General features: G+C 45.0%; 1 protein-coding gene across 1 annotated transcript in view; it reads right to left on the bottom strand.

Annotated features, from left to right (window-relative positions):
• The window catches only part of PLEKHG5 (pleckstrin homology and RhoGEF domain containing G5), a 283,957-nt gene that overhangs the window by 239,655 nt on the left and 19,225 nt on the right, over positions 1-25,077 (bottom strand). The window contains exon 2 of the mRNA XM_044282134.1: positions 20,811-20,887. Coding sequence (XP_044138069.1) covers positions 20,811-20,887 — 77 coding nt within the window. The remainder of the gene's footprint in view (positions 1-20,810; positions 20,888-25,077) is intronic.

The raw sequence follows: 25,077 nt of genomic DNA, 5'->3' as shown, positions 1-25,077 counted from the left end.
CACAGATCCACCCCATAAACAGCGTCCTCCACAGATCCACCCCATAACACGCGCCCTCCACAGATCCACCCCATAACAGCGTCCTCCACAGATCCACCCCATAACAGCGTCCTCCACAGATCCACCCCATAACAGCGTCCTCCACAGATCCACCCCATAACAGCGTCCTCCACAGATCCACCCCATAACAGCGTCCTCCACAGATCCACCCCATAACAGCGTCCTCCACAGATCCACCCCATAACAGCGTCCTCCACAGATCCACCCCATAACAGCGCCCTCCCCAGATCCACCCCATAACAGCGCCCCTCCACAGATCCACCCCATAACAGCGTCCTCCACAGATCCACCCCATAACAGCGTCCTCCAAAGATCCACCCCATAACAGCGTCCTCCACAGATCCACCCCATAACAGCGTCCTCCACAGATCCACCCCATAACAGCGTCCTCCACAGATCCACCCCATAACAGCGTCCTCCACAGATCCACCCCATAACAGCGCCCTCCACAGATCCACCCCATAACAGCGTCCTCCACAGATCCACCCCATAACAGCGTCCTCCACAGATCCACCCCATAACAGCGTCCTCCACAGATCCACCCCATAACAGCGTCCTCCACAGATTCCACCCCATAACAGCGCCCTCCCCAGATCCACCCCATAACAGCGCCCTCCACAGATCCACCCCATAACAGCGTCCTCCACAGATCCACCCCATAACAGCGCCCTCCACAGATTCACCCATAACAGCGCCCTCCACAGATCCACCCCATAACAGCGCCTCACGTCCACCCCCATACAGCGTCCTCCACAGATCCACCCCATAACAGCGCCCTCCACAGATCCACCCCATAACAGCGTCCTCCACAGATCCACCCCATAACAGCGTCCTCCACAGATCCACCCCATAACAGCGTCCTCCACAGATCCACCCCATAACAGCGCGTCCTCCAGAGATCCCCCATAACATCGCGCCATCCACAGATCCCCCATAACAGCGCGTCATCCACAGATCCCCCATAACAGCGCGTCATCCACAGATCCCCCATAACTATGTCATACCCAGCCGCGTCAGCGGCTCATATGGGAAAATACAAGCAAATAGACCTCTAGCACAATTCCCTTAAAATATCGCATTGCATATCGTTATCACAATTTTTAGGGCCTTAATCGCAATCGCACAAAATTCCCATATCGTGCAGCCCTAATATATACACTGCATAGACGTATAAACTGTAAGATGTTGTATAATGTGAATAAATGTACTGAAAGAATGTGTAACACTGAGGTCATGCTGCTACCTTTTGAGCACACGTATTACCACAGTTTGATAATACAAGGGATGATGCACTGCCTTTATAGACAGCTGATCTAATTAGCATATAAGGTATTCCTTCTGAAAATAGTTCTTGGAGAGAACACTTCCTGGAAGGTCTTTTGTTTGTAGAAAAAATACATGTACTAAAGCATAAATAAGAGTGCTAGGCATGCCTCATGTCTTGTATAAGATGCAAATGGAGGCGCGAGCTGGTGGCTGCAGCTGGAGACAGGTCCAGTGTGTATTCCTGCTGGAACTAGAGGAGGTGGTTATTACTGGAAAGAAAGGTACAGCACCTCACAGGGAATTGCTAGGGCAAAAACTGAATGTGGAGGGTTTGGAGCCAAAGCTGAGGGGTAGGAGAAGCCACCTAGTCAGTGGCGTACATAGAAATATAAGGGCCCCATAGCAAGGATCAAACCAGGCCCCCACAAATGACCCTTGGGCCATTTTTCCACTGCTTTATTTGCTAAAAGTTGTTCCTTTAGAGGGTAGAGTCCTGACCAAGTTTTCACCTCCAGTAGAAGAGGAGAGCTAATCCAAACTAAGACTGGGCCCCCTCCTGCCCTGGGCCCCTCAGCAGTCACATGGTCTGCCGCTATGGTAGTTACGCCCCTGCACCTAGTCCATGTATCCTGAAAGCAGCAGCAGTCTGTACAAGAGACAGGCCTGTAACACACAGCGGCCAGTCGTAAGCAACATTGTGTGTTGTGAAGCAGAGATATTACAATGTATAAGTGTGTGCACAGTGGTTGTGAAGTGAGATACCGCGACCTGGCAGCACCTGTTAGAGACAGTGCAGATTGTGCAGTACTGTGTCTCATGGAATGGTATCCATGGTGGGAAGTGTAGCTAAAGCCATGTACGTTGCTGCCGCTCTGTGGAGACCAGAGCCAGAGTCTTAATGCCAGGGAGGTTGAGTGCAATACAAGCCAGGGGGAGAGTAAGGTGTGACCTCTTAAAGAGACAGTGTCATATCTGGCCATTGCCACTTAAAGGGGTTGTCTCATCATGGACAATGAGGACATATCGCTAGAATATGCCCCCATTGTCTTATAGGTGCGGGTCCCACTGCTGGGACCCGCACCTATATTGAGAACAGAGCCTCATAAGGTGGTGGCTGGAGGCCCCCGCTCCCGTTTATTTCTATGGGGCTGACGAAAATAGCCGAGCCAGTGCTCTCCTTCACTTGCAGGGCTCCGTTCTCGATATAGGTGTGTGTCCCAGAGGTGGGACCCACACCTATAGGACAATGGGGGCATATCCTAGCGATATGCCCCCATTGTCGATGATTAAACAACCCCTTAAATAGACAGTGTACCAAGTTTTTCTGTTGCCTGTAACTAAGCCTGTGCTGTCATTGAGAGACTGCAACCACAAAACTGTTGCCTGCCAAAGACTGTTATAACCTTAAGCTTATCCTACGAGACACGCAAAGTCTGCCCTGTTTGACTTCCAGTCGTGCCTGATTCCTTTCCGCTTTCCTAGTGGGGAGTCACGCAGAACACTGGGGGACAAAAAGATCCTTTTAGTTTTCTGTAAGGGGACTGGGCTATGGCCACCGCTTACATGCTGTTAGTACAGTTGAGATTCGAGATTCAGGTCTGGTTTTGCAGTCATAATATGCACACAGAAATGCGCTAACATGGTTGGCCCAAGTCAGCCTGGTCTCGATAATATACACACACACACAGCGCAGGCAGATATTAGGCATTTATGCACGGATCATGATTGATCTGTGATCCCTTGTTTTATGATTAGCATATTTTCTAGGAATTAGCATGGAGGAACAAAGGGGACCTGTCACTTGTCTATTTTAATAAATAATTGGATTGCACATTAAGCAACCATTCTGGAATATCTATATCTATTCTTATGTTACACATTCCTCTTTTATTCCTACTAGAAGTGTATGACTGAACCGTTAACTGGGTGTTACCAGTTGATGGGGGGTTATGGTCCCTGCACAGTCAGACACTTCCTGCAGGGGTGCACCTAGCCTTTCTGCTTCCTGAGGCGAAAATTGAAAAAACACCCCGCTGTGCTCCCCAATATTATACTGCAGAAACAGATACACCCCTGATAATAGTAGTAGCATGCAGATAGTGCCCTTCAATAATTATTGGCATGCAGTGTCCTAAAATAACTGCGCCCAGCAAATAGTGCCCCTGACACTAATAGTGTAAACATAACATCCCCCAAAGATTATTGTGGTAAGCTGATACTGTGCCAAGGTGCCCCCACAGTAATAGTGCTCCCCAAAGTCCCACCGATAGTAATAATTATCTGCTAGAGCACACATGGTAGTAATAGTGCTCCTACAGTGCCCCCAACATGTCTCCACTGTGTCCCAGAAGTAATAATGCTCCCATAGTGCCCATACTATGTTCCCCATAGACCCCCAGTAGTATCAAAGCCCATCACTCAGATTTCAACATGTCCTAGTTGCCTGTGGATGACATATTTATAGGGAGGGGGATCTGTGGATGACTGCTATGGGGGGGGGGGGGATCTGTGGATGACACATACCGTATATAGCATCTTATGCTATATGTGTCATCCACAGATCCACCTCATGACAGTGTCATCCCCATTCCCCCCTCCATAACAGTGTCATCCACAGATCCCCCTCCCTATAACAGTGACATCCACAGATCCCCCTCCCTATAACAGTGTCATCAACAGATCCCCCTCCCTATAACAGTGTCATCCACAGATCCCCCTCCCTATAACAGTGTCATCCACAGATCCCCCTCCCTATAACAGTGTCATCCACAGATCCCCCTCCCTATAACAGTGTCATCCACAGATCCCCCTCCCTATAACAGTGTCATCCACAGATCCCCCTCCCTGCCTCTCACAGGAGTGTACATTTGAAACTGTAATCCATATCCTGCAGTAACTTTAACTTTAAATCAGGATTCAGCGGCCACTCATCTCTGCTAGTACCTTAACCTTACACCACTCGGCTAGCTTCGGTAACAGGGCCAGGCTACAGCCTACAGGCACTGCCTGTTAGTTGTTACCGAGCGAGCGCTGATTTCTGCAGGTTAGAGGATACGGATTACAGTTTAGAAGAAATGTACACTCCTGTGAGCGGTCCAGACCAGTGGCGGATCCAGAGCCTGCTCTCGGGAGGGGCACTTTCAGATTATTTTCTGTCCACTGACACATAACAATGGTGCTTATAGAACAGACTACACAGTGTAGAGGTATACTGTATATTGTGTGGCACAGTGTAGAGGTATACTGTATATTGTGTGGCACAGTGTAGATGTATACTGTATATTGTGTGGCACAGTGTAGAGGTATACTGTATATTGTGTGGCACAGTGTAGAGGTATACTGTACATTGTGTGGCACTGTAGCGGTATACTGTATATTGTGTGGCACAGTGTATGCTATATGTGTATAACAAACATATTTCACATGAAAACTTACAATTACTTGGCTTGGCCCTTGGGGATCTCGGACACCACTTCAACACTTGGCCGGGGGCTCGGCGGAGCTGATGTTGTATTTATCCTAATGAGAAAGATTTCATAATAAGGATTTGGAGAAGGGGCAGAGGGATAGCAGAGCAGGGAGAGGCTGGTACTGCTACAAGGGGGTCATACCATGGGGGAGTAATAAAGCCCACCATAATGCCCCCTCCCCAGTAGAAATAATTCTCCTTATAATGTGACAAGGCAAAAAATACCCCCTTATAATGCCTCCAGTTGAGCTAATGTCCCCACAAATGGGGACATAAATGCCCCCATAGTGCTCGTCTCCCTACTTCCTCCTAGTGCCCCCCATAATTTACCAGTATAAAATGCCCCATATATCGTGCCCCAGTAGATGCCCTCAGTGTCCCCTATAATTTGCAAGTATAAAATTCCCATTCTTAGTGCCCCCCGTAGATGACTCCATAGTACTCCTCTCCCCCCTTCCCCATAGTACCCACCATAATGTGTCCCAGTATAAAATGCTACTGTACAGAGCCCCTCATATAAAATACCCCTTCTTTGTGGCCTCAATAGATTCCCCTATAGTGCCCACCAATAACATGCCAGTAATAAGTGCCCCCAATAACGTGCCAGTAATAAGTGCCCCCAATAACGTGCCAGTAATAAGTGCCCCCAATAACGTGCCAGTAATAAGTGCCCCCAATAACGTGCCAGTAATAAGTGCCCCCAATAACGTGCCAGTAATAAGTGCCCCCAATAACGTGCCAGTAATAAGTGCCCCCAATAACTTGCCAGTAATAAGTGCCCCAATAACTTGCCAGTAATAAGTGCCCCCAATAACGTGCCAGTAATAAAAGCCCCCAATAACGTGCCACTAATAAGAGCCCCCCAATGTTCCAGTAACAAGAGCCCCCCATCATGTGCCAGTAAACAGCCCCCCATCATGTGTCAGTAGTAAGCCCCCCATCATGTGCCAGTAATAAGCCCCCCATCATGTGCCAGTAATAAGCCCCCCATCATGTGCCAGTAATAAGCCCCCATCATGTGCCCGTAATAAGCCCCCATCATGTGCCAGTAAAAAGCCCTCCATCATGTGTCCGTAATAAGCCCCCCCATCATGTGCCAGTAATAAGCCCCCCATCATGTGCCAGTAATAAGCCCCCCATCATGTGCCAGTAATAAGCCCCCCATCATGTGCCAGTAATAAGCCCCCATCATGTGCCAGTAACAAGAGCCCCCCTAATGTGCCAGTAACAAAATCCCCCCTAATGTGCCTGTAATAAGCCCCCATCATGTGCCAGTAATAAGCCACCCATCATGTGCCAGTAATAAGTGCCCCCAATAGCGTGCCAGTAATAGTGCCCCCAATAGCGTGCCAGTAATAGTGCCACCAATAACGTGCCAGTAATAAGTGCCCCCAATAACTTGCCAGTAATAAGTGCCCCCAATAAAGTGCCAGTAATAAGTGCCCCCAATAACGTGCCAGTAATAAAAGCCCCCAATAACGTGCCACTAATAAGAGCCCCCCCAATGTTCCAGTAACAAGAGCCCCTCATCATGTGCCAGTAAACAGCCCCCCATCATGTGTCAGTAGTAAGCCCCCCATCATGTGCCAGTAATAAGCCCCCCATCATGTGCCAGTAATAAGCCCCCCATCATGTGCCAGTAATAAGCCCCCCATCATGTGCCAGTAATAAGCCCCCATCATGTGCCAGTAATAAGCCCCCCCATCATGTGCCCGTAATAAGCCCCCATCATGTGCCCGTAATAAGCCCCCATCATGTGCCCGTAATAAGCCCCCATCATGTGCCCGTAATAAGCCCCCATCATGTGCCAGTAATAAGCCCTCCATCATGTGTCCGTAATAAGCCCCCCATCATGTGCCAGTAATAAGCCCCCCATCATGTGCCAGTAACAAGAGCCCCCATCATGTGCCAGTAACAAGAGCCCCCATCATGTGCCAGTAATAGCCCCCCATCATGTGCCAGTAATAAGCCCCCCATCTTGTGCCAGTAATAAGCCCCCCCATCTTGTGCCAGTAATAAGCCCCCATCATGTGCCAGTAACAAGAGCCCCCCTAATGTGCCAGTAACAAGAGCCCCCCTAATGTGCCAGTAACAAAATCCCCCCTAATGTGCCTGTAATAAGCCCCCCATCATGTGCCAGTAACAAGAGCCCCCATCATGTGCCAGTAACAAGAGCCCCCCATGTGCCAGTAATAAGCCCCCCATCATGTGCCAGTAATAAGCCCCCCAATGTGCCAGTAACAAGAGCCCCCCTAATGTGCCTGTAAAACTTTTGTAAAAAAAAAAACAAAAAAAAACACACTTATACTTACCTCCATGTCAGCGATGCGATGCAGGCCTTTTCCGGCCTGTGTCCCGCGCTGTATGGTTCAGGCAGCGCAATGACGTCATCGCGCTGCCTGTGCCGGCCTCTGGTAGGCTGCAGGCACTAGGCCAGCAGCCTATCAGAGGAAGGGGAAGGGACACACCTCTCCCTCCCCTGCAGCAGCACAGGCAGATGACTATGGAGATGAGCGCTCATCTCCCTGTTGTGCCCGGCTGCAGCCGCTCAGTTGGGGGGGCGACACCACTGCTCACCTTGACTAATTGGCGGTGCCGCCCTGACTTCCTGACAGAAAGTGTTCAATTTCTTTGCAGGACTATCACAGGGGAAAATAAATGGGTTGTGCAGCCACTACATATATCAGATCAGTGGGGGTCTGATTCCCGGCACCCCGCTGATCAGCTGTTTGAGAGGAGCCAGCGCTCATGCAAGTGCTACTTCATCATAAAGATTACACTGCGCGTCGTCTCGCCGGCCCAGTGTGATTACAGATGCTTGTTCTATTTACTTGAATGGGACGAGCACTTGTAATTACACTGCGCTGCCGCAGCAAGCGAGACGACGTGCAGTGTACTCTTAAAGAGGAAGTAGCATCGCAGCTGATTGGCAGGGGTGCCAGGGGTTGGACCTCCACTGATCAGATATTGATGTCCTATCCTGAGCATAGATTATGAATACATACTGGCTGCACAACCCCTTTAAAGGGAACCCGTCACCTCCAACAAACACCCCAAGCCGGCAGCAGTACCTGAGAGTAGCCAGCAGCGTGTTTGTAACCATCATTTTCTTCCTGCAGGCAGATGAAGCAAAAGCTGCAAAAATGTTCTTTAATCCCCTGCTGGCGCGCTTCTCTAGTCAGGCGTAAAGTCACAGAGGAAGCGGCCTCCTTCCTTCCAGTCACGGTAACCGCGCCCTCTTCCCTGCCCCCTTCACTGTGATTGACAGCACTTAAACACGACAGTTCGGCAAAGCCAGACGAACTGCCGGCTGTCAGTCACAGCGAAGCGGCAGGGAAGGGGGCGCGGTTACCGTGACTGGAAGGAAGATGGCCGCTGCCTCCGTGACTTTACGCCTGACTAGAGAAGCGCGCCGGCAGGGGATTAAAGAACGTTTTTACAGCTTTTGCTTCATCTGCCTGCAGGAAGAAAAGGATCGTTACAAACACGCTGCTGGCAACTCTCAGCTACTGCTGCCGGCTTGGGGTGTTTGTTGGAGGTGACGGGTTCCCTTTAAGTATTGCACAAGTCTGTTCTCCATCAATAAGCTCTCCATGATATATATGGGAGTGCGGGGAGATGCTCTTTGTATCGTCCACCCATTGACCTTGGTGCCCAGCCACCCTGGCCACCCCTTGTCCTGCTCCGAACAGGAGTGGAAGTGGGACGCATGAGTCCAGTAACCGGCTAATTGGTATGGGGAGAATATTGCAATCGTCGTTCATTCTCAATTACCAGCCCATATTGATTCATCTGTAAATCTCAGAAAACCCCTTTTTTTTCCGGTCTTTTTAAAATATTACCATCTTTGTATTTGCTTCATCAATAATTACGATCCACACAAAGCCTGAAGCAGATGTAGTGGAGGAGGCAGAGTGAACACAGTTGTCACCCCAGATGGTTATCTGTTAAAAAATGTATTACTACGTGTAAGAAGTCACCACGAATCTGATGAAACGAGCGTTATGTAACTCACAAAAAAACATTATATAACACCGTCACACAGGCACTTCAAGGGCTGCGCTGGATTTTAATTAATTTATAATGACTGTGACTTCCAAATATACTTTGTGTTTCAGTTCTCCACCATTTTCAAGATCTCTGCTTGCTATCAGTAAATGGCAACATTCTTGTTTATGTCCAGAGGCTGAAAACGTATATGGACCAAATATTGCTCCCAGCTAGGAGTGTGCTACAATGTATCCAGCCTAGACACAACAGCAGCACACATCTCTCTCCTGGTCCTGGACTCTAGACTGATAGCTTTAACCCTAAGTTCACACCTGAGCGTTTTACAGCGCGTTCCTACGCGCTGTAAAACGCTCAACAAGGAGAAACCAATGCTTCCCTATGGGAATGGTTCTCACCTGGGCGTTTTACAGCGCGTACGTTCTTGAGCTTTTTTGGGGCGTTTTGTCGCGCGTTCCCGTACATAGATATTCGGGAACGCGCGACAATGGGCGTTCGCTTGTCTCTGTATGCGCGATTGTAAACGCTGGTACAATCGTGCATACAGAGCGCTCCTTTCAGAACGCTCAGGTCTGAACCCAGGGTAAAGGAGTTGTCCACTGGGGAAAGAGCTCAGAGTGGGTTAAAAAAACATAAGAAACCAGGCTCATCTTACTAATTTCAACCCCAACCTGCTTTGGCATTTTTTGGCATTTCATGTGTGAAGAGGCAAGAGCAGGAAGTAGAGACCAGTGGGGACCCGGTAAGCACTGGAACAGAAGCGGCAGGGGATCGGTGAGGTCAGTAATGTTTATTTTTATAACCCATTCTAAACCATTTGCCAAATATGTTCCCTGCTGGACAGTCCTTTTAACCCCTAAATGACATGGCTTGAAGCAGACTTAGGGCTCATGCATACCACCGTAGCCTGTTTTGCGCTCCGTAGCCTGTTTTGCAGAACTGAAAGTCCAGCCCATAATAGAACTGTCCTATCCTTGTCCATGCGGACACGTGGAAACGTAATGCACACAGAGTATATGCCATTTTTTTTGCGAACCCATTAAAGTGAATGGATCCGCATACGGGCCACAAAAAAAAGCACATGGAAATGGGAAAAAAATACTTTTGTGTACATGAGCCCTTAAAGGGAATCTATCACCAGGAAATTCACTGTTAGGGCTGTTTCACACGAGCGGATGCCATGCGTGGCATCCGCTCCGTGAAAGAGTGCCAAGACCCGATGCGGACTGCAGAGGCACGGAGCATTAACATGACTGATAATGATCCGTGCCTCTCTGTGACCTCTTTATTATGAAATCACAGTGACAACTTTATCCCACTGTGATTTCGTAGTAAAGAGGTCACAGAGAGGCACGGATCATTAAGAAGAGATGCTTCAAAAAAAAATTTCAGCTGTTCAGTGTCAGTGAAACACGGATGCAACATGGACAGCAAAAAACAGGCACACGGACCCAACACGGATCCGTCTTCAAATGCTTTCAGTACACTTGCGTGTAATTCCGGCAAGTGGAGTACACGCCGGATCCGGACAACGCAAGTGTGAAAGAGGCCTTAGTTTACATTTTTTTTTACAAGTGGTAATAGGAGAAAAAGCACTCCAAATTTTGTAACATCATTTTTCCAGGGTACGACAATCCCCCCTATGTTTGACTACACTGCAGGGTTCAGAAAAGAAAGATCACCGTGTGCATCACTGGTAAAGTCAAAAAAAGAAACCCCAAAGAAGTGACCCCATTTTAGAAAGCACACCCTTCACAGTATGTACCAAGGTGGCAGAGTGAGCATTTTTTGCAAAAAATTAATGCACTGCTCAGATATGCCATTTAAGTTCCCAACATGTTGTGCCCAGCATATGCCAATGTGAAAAGCAACCCCTTTTATCATTAGGCTGTTCTTCCTGGTTTAGGACGCACCCTAATTGTGACCCTAGTCTTTTGCCTGTACGTACCATGGAGCACAGAAGATTTTTTTGATAGCTTGAAATTATGTATTTTGGGAGAGAGGTGACCAAAAAAATTGCTGTTTTGGCATTTTCTTCTTACGGCGCTCATATGACGGGGGGAGTTCATTCAATATTTTGAAGAGCCAGTCGTTATGGACATGGGGATACCAAATATGTATTTTTTTTTTTTTTTTTAAATGTCAGTGCTACACACCAAAAGCATTTTTGAAAAAAAAATCATGTTTTTGTGTTGCTATTTTCTGAGAGCCATATATTTTTTCTTGCTATAGTCTTGTTTGAGGACTTGTTTGTGGGATGAGATGGCCTTTTCGTTGGTACTATTTTAGGATACATAGGACTTGGCAGTGTTTTAGGATACATAGGATTAGGTTTTGGCAGTGTTTTTTTTTGTATTTTTATTACACCGTGATTAGACCGTTCACCTGTCGGGGTGGATCATGTGCTATTTTTATAGATCTGGTTGTTACGGATGCTACAATACCTTATTTGACTTTTTTCAGAAGTAAACAGCTTGACGAGGGAAAGGGGCTTTTTTTTTTTTGCTTGAAACTTTTAATTTTTTGTCTTTATAAAACACTTTTTAATTTAGATTTTCAGCTTTTTGTAATTTTTGTTCCACTATGGGATTTCAACTTTTGAGGGTCTGATTCCTTTTACAATGCATTAAAATGCATGGTCTATTGTAACTGTCAGTTTTAGGCCCCATGCACACGGCCGTGTTTCACAGCCGTGTGCGGGCCGTGGAACCGCGGCCTGGATCCCTCCTGAGAGCAGGAGCGCACGGCGTCACTGGTTGCTATGACGCCGTGCGCTCCCTGCTGCCGGCACAGTACAGTAATACACTGGTATAGATCATACCAGTGTATTACTGTATTGCGGCGGCAGCAGGGAGCGCACGGCGTCATAGCAACCAGTGACGCCGTGCGCTCCTGCTCTCAGGAGGGATCCAGGCCGCGGTTCCACGGCCCGCACACGGCTGTGAAACACGGCCGTGTGCATGGGGCCTAACACTGACATTTCACCTATGAGACCCAGTTTCCGTACATGAAAATAAAAAATAGTTTTTCAGCTCACCTTCCTGATGCTCAGGATCCGGATGGCTCAGTCCACATAAGACATGAATACAGGAGTAGTACACCCTTCTTATGTGTTTCTGGACCACACGGGCCCTTAATCATAGAATCAGAGATAAAATTCAAGTTTTACTGACCGCAGTGCTGGATCATCACCCAGTTTCCATAGCTTGTGGGCCCCAAGGCCTTTGTAAGGCATTGGGCAGTCACTGCAATCATCGGCACCCTGTGATCGCATTACAGGGAGCTGATGTGGTCAGAGAGGGAGCTCCCTCCCTCACAAGCATTAAATGCTGCATCTAAGGGGTTAAACTACTGGCATCAGAGTTTTCACCAATGCCGGCAGTTTCAGCAGATACCTGGCTGTCAGTAACAGCCAGGCCCCTGCCCAATCTGATGTGCACAGCTCCTGTGCCTGCACGATCCCTGCTCTGTAATAGTATGGCGCAGAAAGCTAACTGCCTTTCCGCAAACCACAGATCCGAAAAATACAGATGATGTCTGTGTGCATGCTGCAATTTTTTCACTCGCTTTATTAGAACTGGCTATTCTTGACCGCAAAACGGACAAGAATAGAACATGTTCTATATTTTGTGGAAGAGCCACACCTATGAAGACAGCACACGGATGACATCCAATAAGAACCGTGCAATGGCTAACTTTCCCTGTGATAATGCTGCAGGGGAACCGAGCACTTGCTGCCAAGTTTTGGATTACAGTTAATAGCTGGAGGTCTCATTACATTACCAGCAGAATAGTGAGTTCAGCTCTGGAGTATAATTTTCAGGATCAGTACAGGATAAGTAATGTAGTGTATGTGCACAGTGTCTCCGCCAGCAAAATAGTGAGTGCAGCTCTGGAGTATAATACAGGATGTAACTCTGTATCAGTACAATATAAGTAATGTAATGTGACACTGTGACACCAACTGGCAGAATAGCGAGTGCAGCTCTGGAGTGTAATACAGGATGCAACTCAGAATCAGTACAGAATAAGTAATGTATGTATACTGTAACTCCATCAGCAGTATACTGAGTGTTGCTCTGAAGTATAATAAAGGATGTAACACATGATCAGTACAGGATATGTAATATATGTACACAGTGACTCCAGCTGAGAGAATGGTGGGGGTCACTTATCAAAGACCAGTCCTTCATCTTCCCCACGACGCTGGAGGATGCATTTAATTTATGATGAGGTGAAACTTGTCATAAATTAGGCGCATTCTCTGGCAGTCCATGTGCCTAGACTGAATTCTACTCCGGCATCTAGCTGGAGAAGATTTCAGTCCCATTCACACTATTATGCCGATGCCCCTGCTCTGCCCCACCACTCCCCCTTTTTAGAAAGCGGCAGGAGTAGCGTACAAACTCTACGTGTACCCAAACCCCCAATGAATGCAGCTCTGGAGAATAATACATGATGTTACTCAGGATCAGTACAGGATAATTAATTGAATCTAATTATAAAGTGACGCAACTTTCCATGTAGATTCTATCTAAGAGTAAGTAAGGAACAAGGAAAAGTCTACAGGATGTTTAAGTAAAACATGGATATGGCGCCGTCATTTTTACATCCGTGACACTAGTTTCGTTTTTATACTTAAAACAATTTAGAAAAGTAAAACTCAAGTTCTGTCTTCAAATAACGTCTGGAATATCGAGAGGCTAATTATTGTCTCTCCTTTATCTAATCTCCTCCGGCCTAGTATAAAACTAAGCTGCCGAGACATCTCTAACATATATACAGCTTCTAATATTATTGCTATATCTGTACCGCTTCATTTACGCTTGGAAAGCTACCAAACTGTTTAAAAAGCGGGTTTATATTATCTTCTGAGGAGATGGTGGGCTCAGCCGGTAGTGTAAGGACGGAGGTGTGGATGTTATTCTCAGGATCTGACCTTTGAGATGTTATTTCAGAGCAATGCAGCATGTACTGGGGGTCTTGAAAAGAGAACACTTTTGTCACCAGGGTATTTAAAAAAAAATCTAATTTAGTGGGATGGTAACCTATAAGAATGTATTTGAGTCATTTCATGCAGCATGGAGGAATCTCTATCTTAGGCTACATGCACACGACCGTGCATGTAAAAACGGATGACATTCCATATGGCATCCGTTTTTTTTGCGGATCCGTTTTTTTTGCGGATCCATTGTAATAATGCCTATACTTGTCCGCAAACTAGAAAAAAATAGGACATGCACTATTTTTTTAGCGGAGAAACGTAACGGACATACTGATGCGGACAGCACACTGTGTGCTGTCCTTGTTTTTTGCGGACCCATTGAAATAAATGGGTCCGCATCCTATCCGCAAAAAAAAACGGATCGGACACTGAAACAAAATACGTGTGCATGTAGCCTTAGCCACTTTGAGAGACACTAGTATTTCTAGGAGATTGACAGGTGAGATATGGAAGGATATAAAAGGAGTATGGAAGAAGAGACTAATGGTCATGAAAATAATAGCAAATGCAAACATGATAACAGTCGTAAAGAAATATAAAGTGGGTCATTGCTACTTTCAGTCACCATCACGTGTACTGCCAGCCTAAAGAGCCACCAAAAACATAGACAGCATGAGGTGCTGACTGTCATCACAGACTGGGCTGTTGTCTCTGAACGTCCCTTGCAACTGTGGTAATATATATGTTCTGTCTTATTTGAGAACCATGATACTTTTTTTTTTTACTGTAGGTGCTAACAGTACCGTATTTTTCACCCTATAAGACGCACCTAGGTTTTTGAGGAGGAAAAAATAATATATATATTTTAACCAAAAGGTGTGCTTTTGGTGGGCTTTGAACTAATGGTAGCCTGTGAATGACACTATTATGGGATCTGTGGATGGCACTGTTATGGGGGTCTGTGGCTGACACTGTTATGGGGGTCTGTGGATGGCACTGTTATGGGGGCGTCTGTGGATGGCGCTGTTATGGGGGTCTGTGGATGGCACTGTTATGGGGGCGTCTGTGGATGGCATGACACTGCTATGGGGGGGGGGGGATCTGTGGATGACAGATAAATAGCATCTTATGCTATTTGACATCCACAGACACCCCCCCCCCATAACGGTGTCATGCTATCCACAGATTCCCCCATAACAGTGCCATCCACTGTGAATGACCCCCAATACAGGGGGTGGGGGCTGGCATCTACACTAGTTTTTAAATGGCAGCAGGGGCCCAGTGCAGTCATTGTATTCTATTGCACCGGGCCCCACTCACTGTACTAATGGTATCTACTGTAACTGCGGTGCTATTATTTGGGCAGTTTAGCCTGTTTTCCTCCTTCATTACATAGAAGAGGGTCCTCGCACATGTTTGGTTATCTATAGACCATGGCAACGGAGGTCACGGCAATAAAGATGAGCCAAAAACATCAGCTAATTTCCACCCATGCAATAAGTTTGTCTATAAGCTTTTTATATAATCTGCCTTTCCTGTTGAGGACAACAGTCACTCAATTTGCAAACTCAAAAACAACATGCAGTCTAGAACAGTCCGTGGTCTCCAACACAACTATGCAAGGTACATGCACCATTAGAGAGCATCAAATACTAATACTATTGAGTTATCTACTGTGGCTGCTATGGGGCCCATAGAAAGATCTTAGCACAGATTGACCAAATCTCCTGTTACAAAGCCTCATAAAACTTCACCACCTCATCTCCTGCACTACAATGGATTAGAAGGGAGAGGGAAGGCAAGCACTGGACCCCCATTCTATGCTGCCTGCACACAATATTTCAATCAACCAACAGCTGGACAACCTACTGTAGTGTACTTTTGGCTGATCCATCACAAAAATGTGCAACCATAAGCAGTAGTAGTCTGAAGATCAGCTGAAGAGATCCAACAGAAGCTTAAGAAATGGGATGGTCTCAAAAGTGTGTGACTGATAATGGGTGGCAATGGGAATAACAGCTGAATCTGGCCATGTTGGTCAATATTTATCTCTTGTCTATGATCAACTCTAATATGGGGGAAGGTGGTGACAAGATCTGGCAACAGAAATGAAGCTCATGTTCTTCTTGGATACATGACACCCATTTCTCTGGGGTGCAGGGGCGTAGCTATAGGGGGTGCAGAGGTAGTAGTCGCTTACTGGGCCCAGGAGCCTGAGGGGGCCTAAAGACCCTAGTGCCACATAAGAAGACACTGGTATTATAGAAAGTTTATGCTGGTCAAGTTACACCTCTGGCTGGAGGGAAAGGCGGTTAGGTAAAAAATTTAGAGGGGGGGGGAGGTGGTCTTGGTTACGCCTTTAGCTACACCCCTGCTGGGATGTATGGTACAAAAACCAGCGCCAGGAGGGAACCCCATATTGTATAAGATTTATGGTGACAAGAACAAGCACCAAAAGTTAGGCCCAAGACTGGATCCCAGTCAATCAATATTATAATATACTACATTTTCATGACCATACATACACGAATAATAGACTCATTTGCCGTCTCTTACCTGGACACCGTCGTCTTCCATGCTGCAGACAGACATTACTTGTGTGAGGTTTTACTGTTTTTATTATTTGAAACCAACACAAGGTATGAGCTCTGGCGAGAAAACCAGTGCTAAATCCACTAAGCTTTACAATAAGAGTCAAGTGGATTAAGGCAAGCCCTTGTCACTTCTGTTAAATTTAGATGTAACAGCCCTGTAATCTGGATGGTCAACCAATTATGAACTAGCATGCCACATGATGAGTGGGTGATAAATTGTCTCAATTTTATCCAATTACAAAAGACCCAATTGTACCATATATGAAACTACTTGAGTGGTAACTCCCCAATAAACTGTCATTAAAGGGGTATTCCGGTTACATTAAGTTATCCACTATGCACGGCATAGGGGATAACTATTAGATCGGTGTGTTTCCTACGGCTGGGACCCACACTGATCACAAGAACAGGGGCCGTGTACCCCCTGCAGCCCCCTGAAATTAACGGAGCAGTTGGTTGGGCATGGGTGTGGTCGATCCATTAATTTATATGGGAATTCTGGAGCTAGCTAAGTGCTGTACTCAACTATCTCAGGAATTCCCATCGAAATTAAGGCTGCTTTCATACTCGCGTTTTGGGCGGATCCGTCATGGATCTGCAAAACCGGATCCGTTACAATAATACAACCGCATGCATCCGTCATGAACGGATCCGTTTGTATTATCTGTAACATAGCCAAGACGAATCCGTCATGAACTCCATTGAAAGTCAATGGGAGACAGAGCCGTTTTTTATTGTGGCAGATTGTGGCAGAGAAAACGGATCTGTTTGGCTCAGTTTCGTCAAGTGGAATGGAGACAGAACGGAGCCAAACTGAGGCATTCTGAGCGGATCCTTTTTAATCCATAATGCATTAGGGCAAAACTGATCCGTTTTGGACCGGTTGTGAGAGCCCATGATGGCTCTAGCAAACGGAAAGCCAAAATGCGAGTGTGAAAGTAGCCTAAAGGAACGTCAGCACGCATGCCCAACTGGCAGCACCGTTCACTTCAGGGGGCTGCAGGGGGTACAGGACCCCCGTTCTTGTGATCAGTGGGGGTCTCAGTGGTAGGACCCCACAATATACTTCTTCAAAGAGTGCATGTCAACCATTAAAAACATTTTTATTGCTCCAATGGAGATAAAAAAAAAAGCAGATCTACAAATTACAACATACAGGTGAAACTCAAAAATTTGAATATTGTGCAAAAGTCCATTTATTTCAGTAATGCTAAATTAAAAGGAATTGCATTAATGCAGCTTGAAATTAGAATTTTGTGAAAAGGTTCAATATTCTAGGCTCAAAGTGTCACTCTAGTCAGCTAATTAATCCATACCCCCTGAGCAAAGGGGACCTGAGATTGAGACTTTAGGGTTTCATAAGCTGTAAGCCATAATCATCCAAATTATACCAAATAAAGGCTTGAGATATCTCGCTTTGCATGTAATGAGTCTATCTCATATGTTAGTTTCACCTTTTAAGTTGCATTACTGGAATAAATGAACTTTGAACGATATTCTAATTTTTCAAGTTTCACTTGTATCTTGCTGTTAGGTGTATATAGTTCTTAGGGGAATCTATGTGTCTCCATGGTTACAGACTACAGATCCACTCTATGTGTAGTCTGATCCTGCAGTCATGTGTTACTCCTCCCATCTGCTTTTTGCTCTACTGTGTGTTAACAAGAAGAGGGGGCAGAGGGAAGGGAATAGCTATTCAAGCATATGGGTTTGCATAGGAACCATAGACACAAAATAGTGGAACCAATTTAGATTTTTTGGTGCTTTTCAAATTGTAATTTCCCAAAGACTTCCATTATTAGCATTGTATACAGTAATAGCTATTTATTTCATAATATTATGTATTATAATAATATTATTTATTAATTAAGGCATTGGGAAGGAAATAGCTGAGCAAAACAACACACTGGTGTCCCTGATGCTGGGCCAGAGGGGGCTAAGCATGACAAAGGGATACAAAAAAAAACAAAGAGGGAATCCCTGTGTTATGCTCTGTCCAGGATTTTCCATTTTCAGTACTTAATTATGTAATATCTAATATTTAATACAGGTGCTGTAAGGTAGGAGTATTATCTTCAAGGCATTTTTAATTCAGGTGAAAAATGAAAACCAGGCGTCATACAGTACATGACTACTTCATTCTAACAAAGCTAGAACCAGTTCTGTACCACACATGGATCCAGAGCTCATGGCTCCAATTTCCAGTTGAAGGATGAAACTGAACATGTGCTTCCACCTCAGTGAAGTGGACAGAAAGAAGAGGAAAAGAACAAACAGCAGGTGGCGCTAGACAGATAAATTTTATTGAATAAGGCCTCTTTCACACTTGCGTTGTCCGGATCTGGCGTGTACTCCACTTGCCGGAATTACACGCCGGATCCGGAAAAACGCAAGTGAACTGAAAGCATTTGAATAGTTCCAGCAAAATCAATAAACATTGATATATGGGGGTAAATGTATTGTATATTTATCCAGCATGGTATTAATTAAACCCCTATAAAATAATAATTTTTAATGGTATACGTTAAAAAGATCCCTAAAGGACTGATCCGTCTTCAAAATGCTTTCAGTGTTACTATGGCAGCCAGGACGCTATTAAAGTCCTGGTTGCCATAGTAGGAGCGGGGGAGCAGTATACTTACAGTCCGCGCGGCTCCCGGGGCGCTCCAGAATGACGTCAGAGCGCCCCATGCGCATGGATGACGTGCCATGCGATCACGTCATCCATGCGCCTGGGGCGCCCTGACGTCACTCTGGAGCGCCCCGGGAGCCGCACGGACGGTAAGTATGCTGCTCCCCCGCTCCCCACTACACTTTACCATGGCTGCCAGGACTTTAGCGTCCCGGCAGCCATGGTAACCATTCAAAAAAAGCTAAACGTCGGATCCGGCAATGCGCCAAAACAACGTTTAGCTTAAGGCCGGATCCGGATCAATGCCTTTCAATGGGCATTAATTCCGGATCCGGCCTTGCGGCAAGTCTTCAGGATTTTTGGCCGGAGCAAAAAGCGCAGCATGCTGCGGTATTTTCTCCGGCCAAAAAACGTTCCGGTCCGGAACTGAAGACATCCTGATGCATCCTGAACGGATTTCTTTCCATTCAGAATGCATTAGGATAAAACTGATCAGGATTCTTCCGGCATAGAGCCCCAACGACGGAACTCTATGCCGGAAGAAAAGAACGCAGGTGTGAAAGAGCCCTAACTCAGTGGCTTTGCTAAATTTGTAATTACATGAAATTACAAAAGTCTTCAGATCAAGGTTCTGGTTTGAAAAATTTAAAATATTTTTCATGGAACAAACCCTTGAAAGGGCTATTCCATTTAATGTAAAGTTCAATTTCTCTGTTAAGCTTTCTTTACCATCATAAGAATTGCACCGCTTCTCTCAGAAAACTAAGGCTCACCAAGGGCGCTTGGGTAGTATTGAGATTTTCCATATTTTAATTTACATCCAGCAAATAGGAGAGATAAAAGCCGATTGAGCGGAGAGAACCTGGTGCCTATGTGTCTCTTAGTCTTTTTAAGGTAGGTTGGTGCACAAATTAACTCACTTCAATCCAAAGTAAATGAACAAAGGGTTCTAAAGTGATCTAAGTTTGGTTGTGCAGATACAGGCAGTAAAATGTGGCCACAAGACTGGCCTTCATGAGTTGAGTAATGATCATTCACACTTATTTTCAAAGGAAAAAAATCGAAATGTGGCGTGAACCTCAGACAGACGCAATGACTGGCTTCACATTTGCATTCTGTTTTCATTTGAAGCATTTTCCAGCAAAACCATCTCGGTAACATACAAATTGAGCTTTGCCTATGTAATTACTTCCTTCCATCTTACACCATGATAAGCAGGGCTAATACATCCTGGATTTTCAGTTTTAAAGGGCTTTTCTCCAGAATAACCACTACATTTCTCTCTTAGATCCACCACAATCTAATATTTTTTTTTATTGGATTCGGTTTGATAAAAGTTCTCTTGAGTGTAGATACTGCTGTTACATACTTGTTATGGTGCCCCCCGCTGTTCATTTCCTCTTAGAGTGTCCACCTGAAGTGTCAAGTGTTGGGAGAAGAAGCCAATCCTAGTGCTAATTCTTATTGGCTGGCCTACACAATGGCAGGAAACAGTCCGTCATCTGAGGATATGAGTGGGATGGGACAGAGCTACTGTGCATGTGTGACCACCAACATTGGACACATTGGGTGGACGTTCTATTAGGGAATCAAAAGATATCTGGGTACTACAGCATTCTTTTAAAATGATTCCAAATGAAGAAGTCTTAGGTTTAGCTAATAGAAAAATGTAAGATGTAATTATGGGACAACCACTTTAAATCAAGGTACATGAATGAGGGCATGGTGTAAAGCAGTGGACACCGACCTGAGGCTTGCTGTGAAACCACAACTCTCATAATTGAAATGGACTGGAACTTTAGAGGAATATAAGGACTTTGCACAGTATGCACCCACCTTGGCTGCTCGTCGCTTATCTATACAGTCAGAATTGTCACAGATCAGGACTTTGTCTTCAGCTGCCGCACGCTCATCTATAAAACATAAAGGTGACAGTGCTGATTTGAGGAATGAATTTAACAACAGATTCCTCCATTAATTTATCAGGTGACTGATATTACTGCTGTGTGACATCATTAATGTGTAACAATACTACAGTGTGACATCACTACTCTGTGTGACACCAGAATGATGTGAAATCATTGATGTGTGACATTACTGCAACACTATGATTTCTCTGTCATCAACACTACATCATCATGACACCACTGCTGTGTGACATCACTACTGCATGAGACAATGGCTGCACAACAGCAACACTTTGTGACATCACTATTGTATGAGATTATTGCTGTGACATTGTTACTGTGAGACAACATTCATTTGTGACATTTCAGGTATGTGACATCACCATCACATGAGATCACAGCTGGATGACATCACTACTCTGTCACATGTGACATCACTGCTCTCTGACATCATTACTGTGTGACATCACCACTCTGTAACATGATGAATTCTTGACCTCACTGTGTGACCAAATTAGTTTATATTTACAAGCATTTTCTAATGTCTATGCTACAATTTTGTGAATTTGACATGTCATACCAAACTCTTGAAAACTCTGCCAAAGAATGTTTTTTGCTCTGTGTTCCCCATTTGTTGTCTACTAGAGGGTTTTGTCAGTGTACTTCAACTTCCAAAAAAGAGAGACCATTAGGTAGTAACATAGGTAGGGACAGGGGCACACTGGGAACAAAGTCACTGTGGAAAAAACTAAAAATAGCGCCATTCTGGAGGTAGGTCTACACTGACAGAAGGCGGGGCAACACAAGTAGGCATGGCCAACCAAAGCAGGAGGGGCCAGCAATACTGTAGTGCAGTGCCAAATACCACAGTGCAGCACAACATACTGCCCCAGCAGAACCAGATACCACATTGCAGCACAACATACTGCCCCAGCAGAACCAGATACCACAGTGTAGCACAACATACTGCCCCAGCAGAACCAGATACCACAGTGCAGCATAATATACTGCCCCAGCAGAACCAGATACCACAGTGTAGCACAATATACTGCCCCAGCAGAACCAGATACCACAGTGCAGCACAATATACTGCCCCCTTTAAAGCAGAATCCATATACTTCAAAAGTATTAAAGGGCATCTCTCAGCAGGTTTGTACCTATGACACTGGCTGACCTGTTACATGTGCACTTGGCAGCTGAAGGCATGTGTGTTGGTCCTATGTTCATATGTGCCCGCATTGCTGAGAAACATGAAGTTTTAATATATGCAAATTAGCCTCTAGGAGCAATGGGGGCGTTACCATTACACCTAGAGGCTCTGCTCTCTCTGCAACTGCCACGACTTCTGCACTTTGATTGACAGGGTCAGACAGTGAAAACATCATCACACCTGGTCCTCTCAATCAAAGTGCAGAGGACATGGGCCCCCGTTGTCAAGCTTAAAATAGGTCATAAGAGAACTAAAGAGGAACTTTACCATTGTAAAAAGTTACATTTGAGTATAAGATGTATAAAAGAACATTGTCACATTTGTGATTTTTGTAGACTATTTTCCTACATATGCTGCACACAGACTTTTGCTGTAGGGCACTTTGGGACAAGAACAGTTTACTTGAGAAGAGATCACATCATACATTTTTTTAAATGATTGTTTTATACAAATTACAATTCTAAAACAGCTTCATGTGCATTTCCATAATTTTGTATTGTATTTTTTTCCATTACTGGCAATAGGAAAAACATAAAAAAAGACAACACATCTGGAGGCAAAAAAAACACAGCAAGTCACGACATTAAAAATAAATCCTGTGTCTAAAGATAAGAGATAGTAACAGCAAAAGTGCAAACGACCTGTGTGTACCGGGCTTAATGCACCCTTACATTTTTTTATTACTTTCCCCTGTGTGTGTTCCCCCAGTGATGTTGTGTTAGTATGGACGTATGCCGTTAATCCACTCACCCATTTATTGAGAGGCTCTTAACTTCCTCTTTTTACATCTCTGGTTGTCACAGCAGCTGTAAACATTTTCTCCCGGTAGAGCTGGAGTCCTCTGTCTGGAAGGCTACGCTGGAAGAAGAGATCTCGGCTCGGAGATGCAGACTGACTGAAGAAATGTGTTTATCTCTCTCCGAGTCTGAGAAAAATAGAGCTGGGGAGCTGCCTGGCCTCACTGCTCATTGTGATCGACTTAGAAAGACTTTGCATACAAAATGAAAAACATGAAGAAAAAAAAATGAAAAAAGAAAAGAAAAAAAAGTGACAGCATAGGCCTTCAATTTCCTCATATGCAGCAAACAAGCTGATTTAAATTAAAGGTGGAAAATACCCCAAAAAATGAATTCCTCTGTACATTAAAGAGTCCACCATGCTCGGGAGCTGAGATATAAATGAGTCCCTGCGCCCGATTACAGCCTGTTTGATATTATTAATGTATGCTGCTCAGTCTACATAAATATTAGAAACTTGGCATAACTCACAGGGCTGAGTAAAATATCCTTAAAAGATCAGACCTAATAATTACAGAAACACAACTCACGCCATAGCCTTCAGGAAACTAAAAAAATAACTATAATAAAACTACATTTAATTTGGATTAAAATATGTTTGCTAATAATCTCTCACTATGTCTTCCAGCTAAACTTGTGGTGAACTCCATCTGAACAGGCGGCGCTGTGGGGTAAAGTAAAGGACGGAGAGGAAAGAGACAAATAAGCTGTCTGAGCCACTGACAGACAGAATGTAGATTTCAGACTACCACAGACCACCATTAGGCAATGCAGCTATGCTGGAGCCAATGATCATAGGTGCGCCCAAAACAGGCAAGTATTCTCCAAGACCACATTACACATTTACTCCAAGTAAGATCTTCCGCGTTCTTCACATTTTGGCATTTTTATTTTACTCTATATAATATTGAAAGATTTTATTGCTGCGTGGAACCATCCAATAAGCAGATTACCTGCTTGTCAGAACTGGCCTCATCACCAGACGAAACCTAGGCAGATGCCATAGCCCACTAGGCTTGAGGAACCTAGGCAATATGAATGAATATAGCATTCAGTTCGGAAGCTGAGGGTGACGTAGATAGGGAGTGCCTATTTCTCTGTTACCTAAGAGCCCACATACGCCTTGTAACATGAGGGCTGGTAAAGTACTGGAAGGGGTATATATCTCACCCAGAATTCTCAGATGGGTGAGGTAAAAGAATCTACAAAAGCTGGGTGGTTTCAGCAAAGTGTAGTTTGCTGAGGCACTTTTCTTTAAATCGTTTTATAGAATGTTGGGTTAGGCTGGTAGAGGGATCTGCCATTCCCTCCCCCACTGCAGTACATCATTCCTCTAGTCTGAAGTATTCAATGGTGTAGATGCCGGGCTCATTACTGTGGGGATAAATACAGAGATGAAATGCTCAGGGCATGGAAGCTACATGACCTGCTGCCTGAGGAGGGCCTGATCAAGTATTTACCAAGTATCTAGGTGAGGTGACAATTCTGTTTAGTTAGCGGCCAGACAGGGAAGAACTTTATGTTACTGATCATGGTATATTTTGCCGTGGAGTCATACAAGTGACTTGAATGCCACTATCTTGTGTTGGATGGAAAATAAAGTGGATTGGACTTTCAAGCTCTTGAAGTTTGCAAAAACCTGTCATTGCCAACCCCTGCCACAAGGATGGACCTGCGATAGCCTGAAGCAGATCCTGTTGATGGGGGGTGGATTTTTATTATTGTTTTATGTGTCTTTTACCACTTCGTGTACATAATGTTTTCCTTAGGGGTGTTGGTCCAGTTTGGTTCATTTGACATATTAGTAACCCCCTTGCATCCCAATGCATTGACGCCTGAATACTCCATAAGGACGCCGTCACACATTACAGAATTTGTTGCAGGGATTTCTGTGACGGAAAATCAGTTCCATTCATCTGAAAGGAACTTACAGGAATCTATGTACAGTGGGATGCGAAAGTTTAGGCAACCATCTTAAACATGATTTTCCTGTATAAATCGTTGGTTGTTACGATAAAAAATGTCAGTTAAATATATCAGATAGGAGACACACACAGTGATATTTGAGAAGTGAAATAAAGTTTATTGGATTTACAGAAAGTGTGCTATAATTGTTTAAACAAAATTAGGCAGGTGCATAAATTTGGGCACCACAAAAAAGAAATGAAATCAATATTTAGTAGATCCTC

The sequence above is a fragment of the Bufo gargarizans genome, chromosome 2, assembly GCF_014858855.1.
Source record: "Bufo gargarizans isolate SCDJY-AF-19 chromosome 2, ASM1485885v1, whole genome shotgun sequence".
NCBI lineage: Eukaryota > Metazoa > Chordata > Amphibia > Anura > Bufonidae > Bufo > Bufo gargarizans.
The sequence above is the reverse complement of the archived record's forward strand: the minus strand, read 5'-3'. Positions and strand labels throughout refer to the sequence as shown.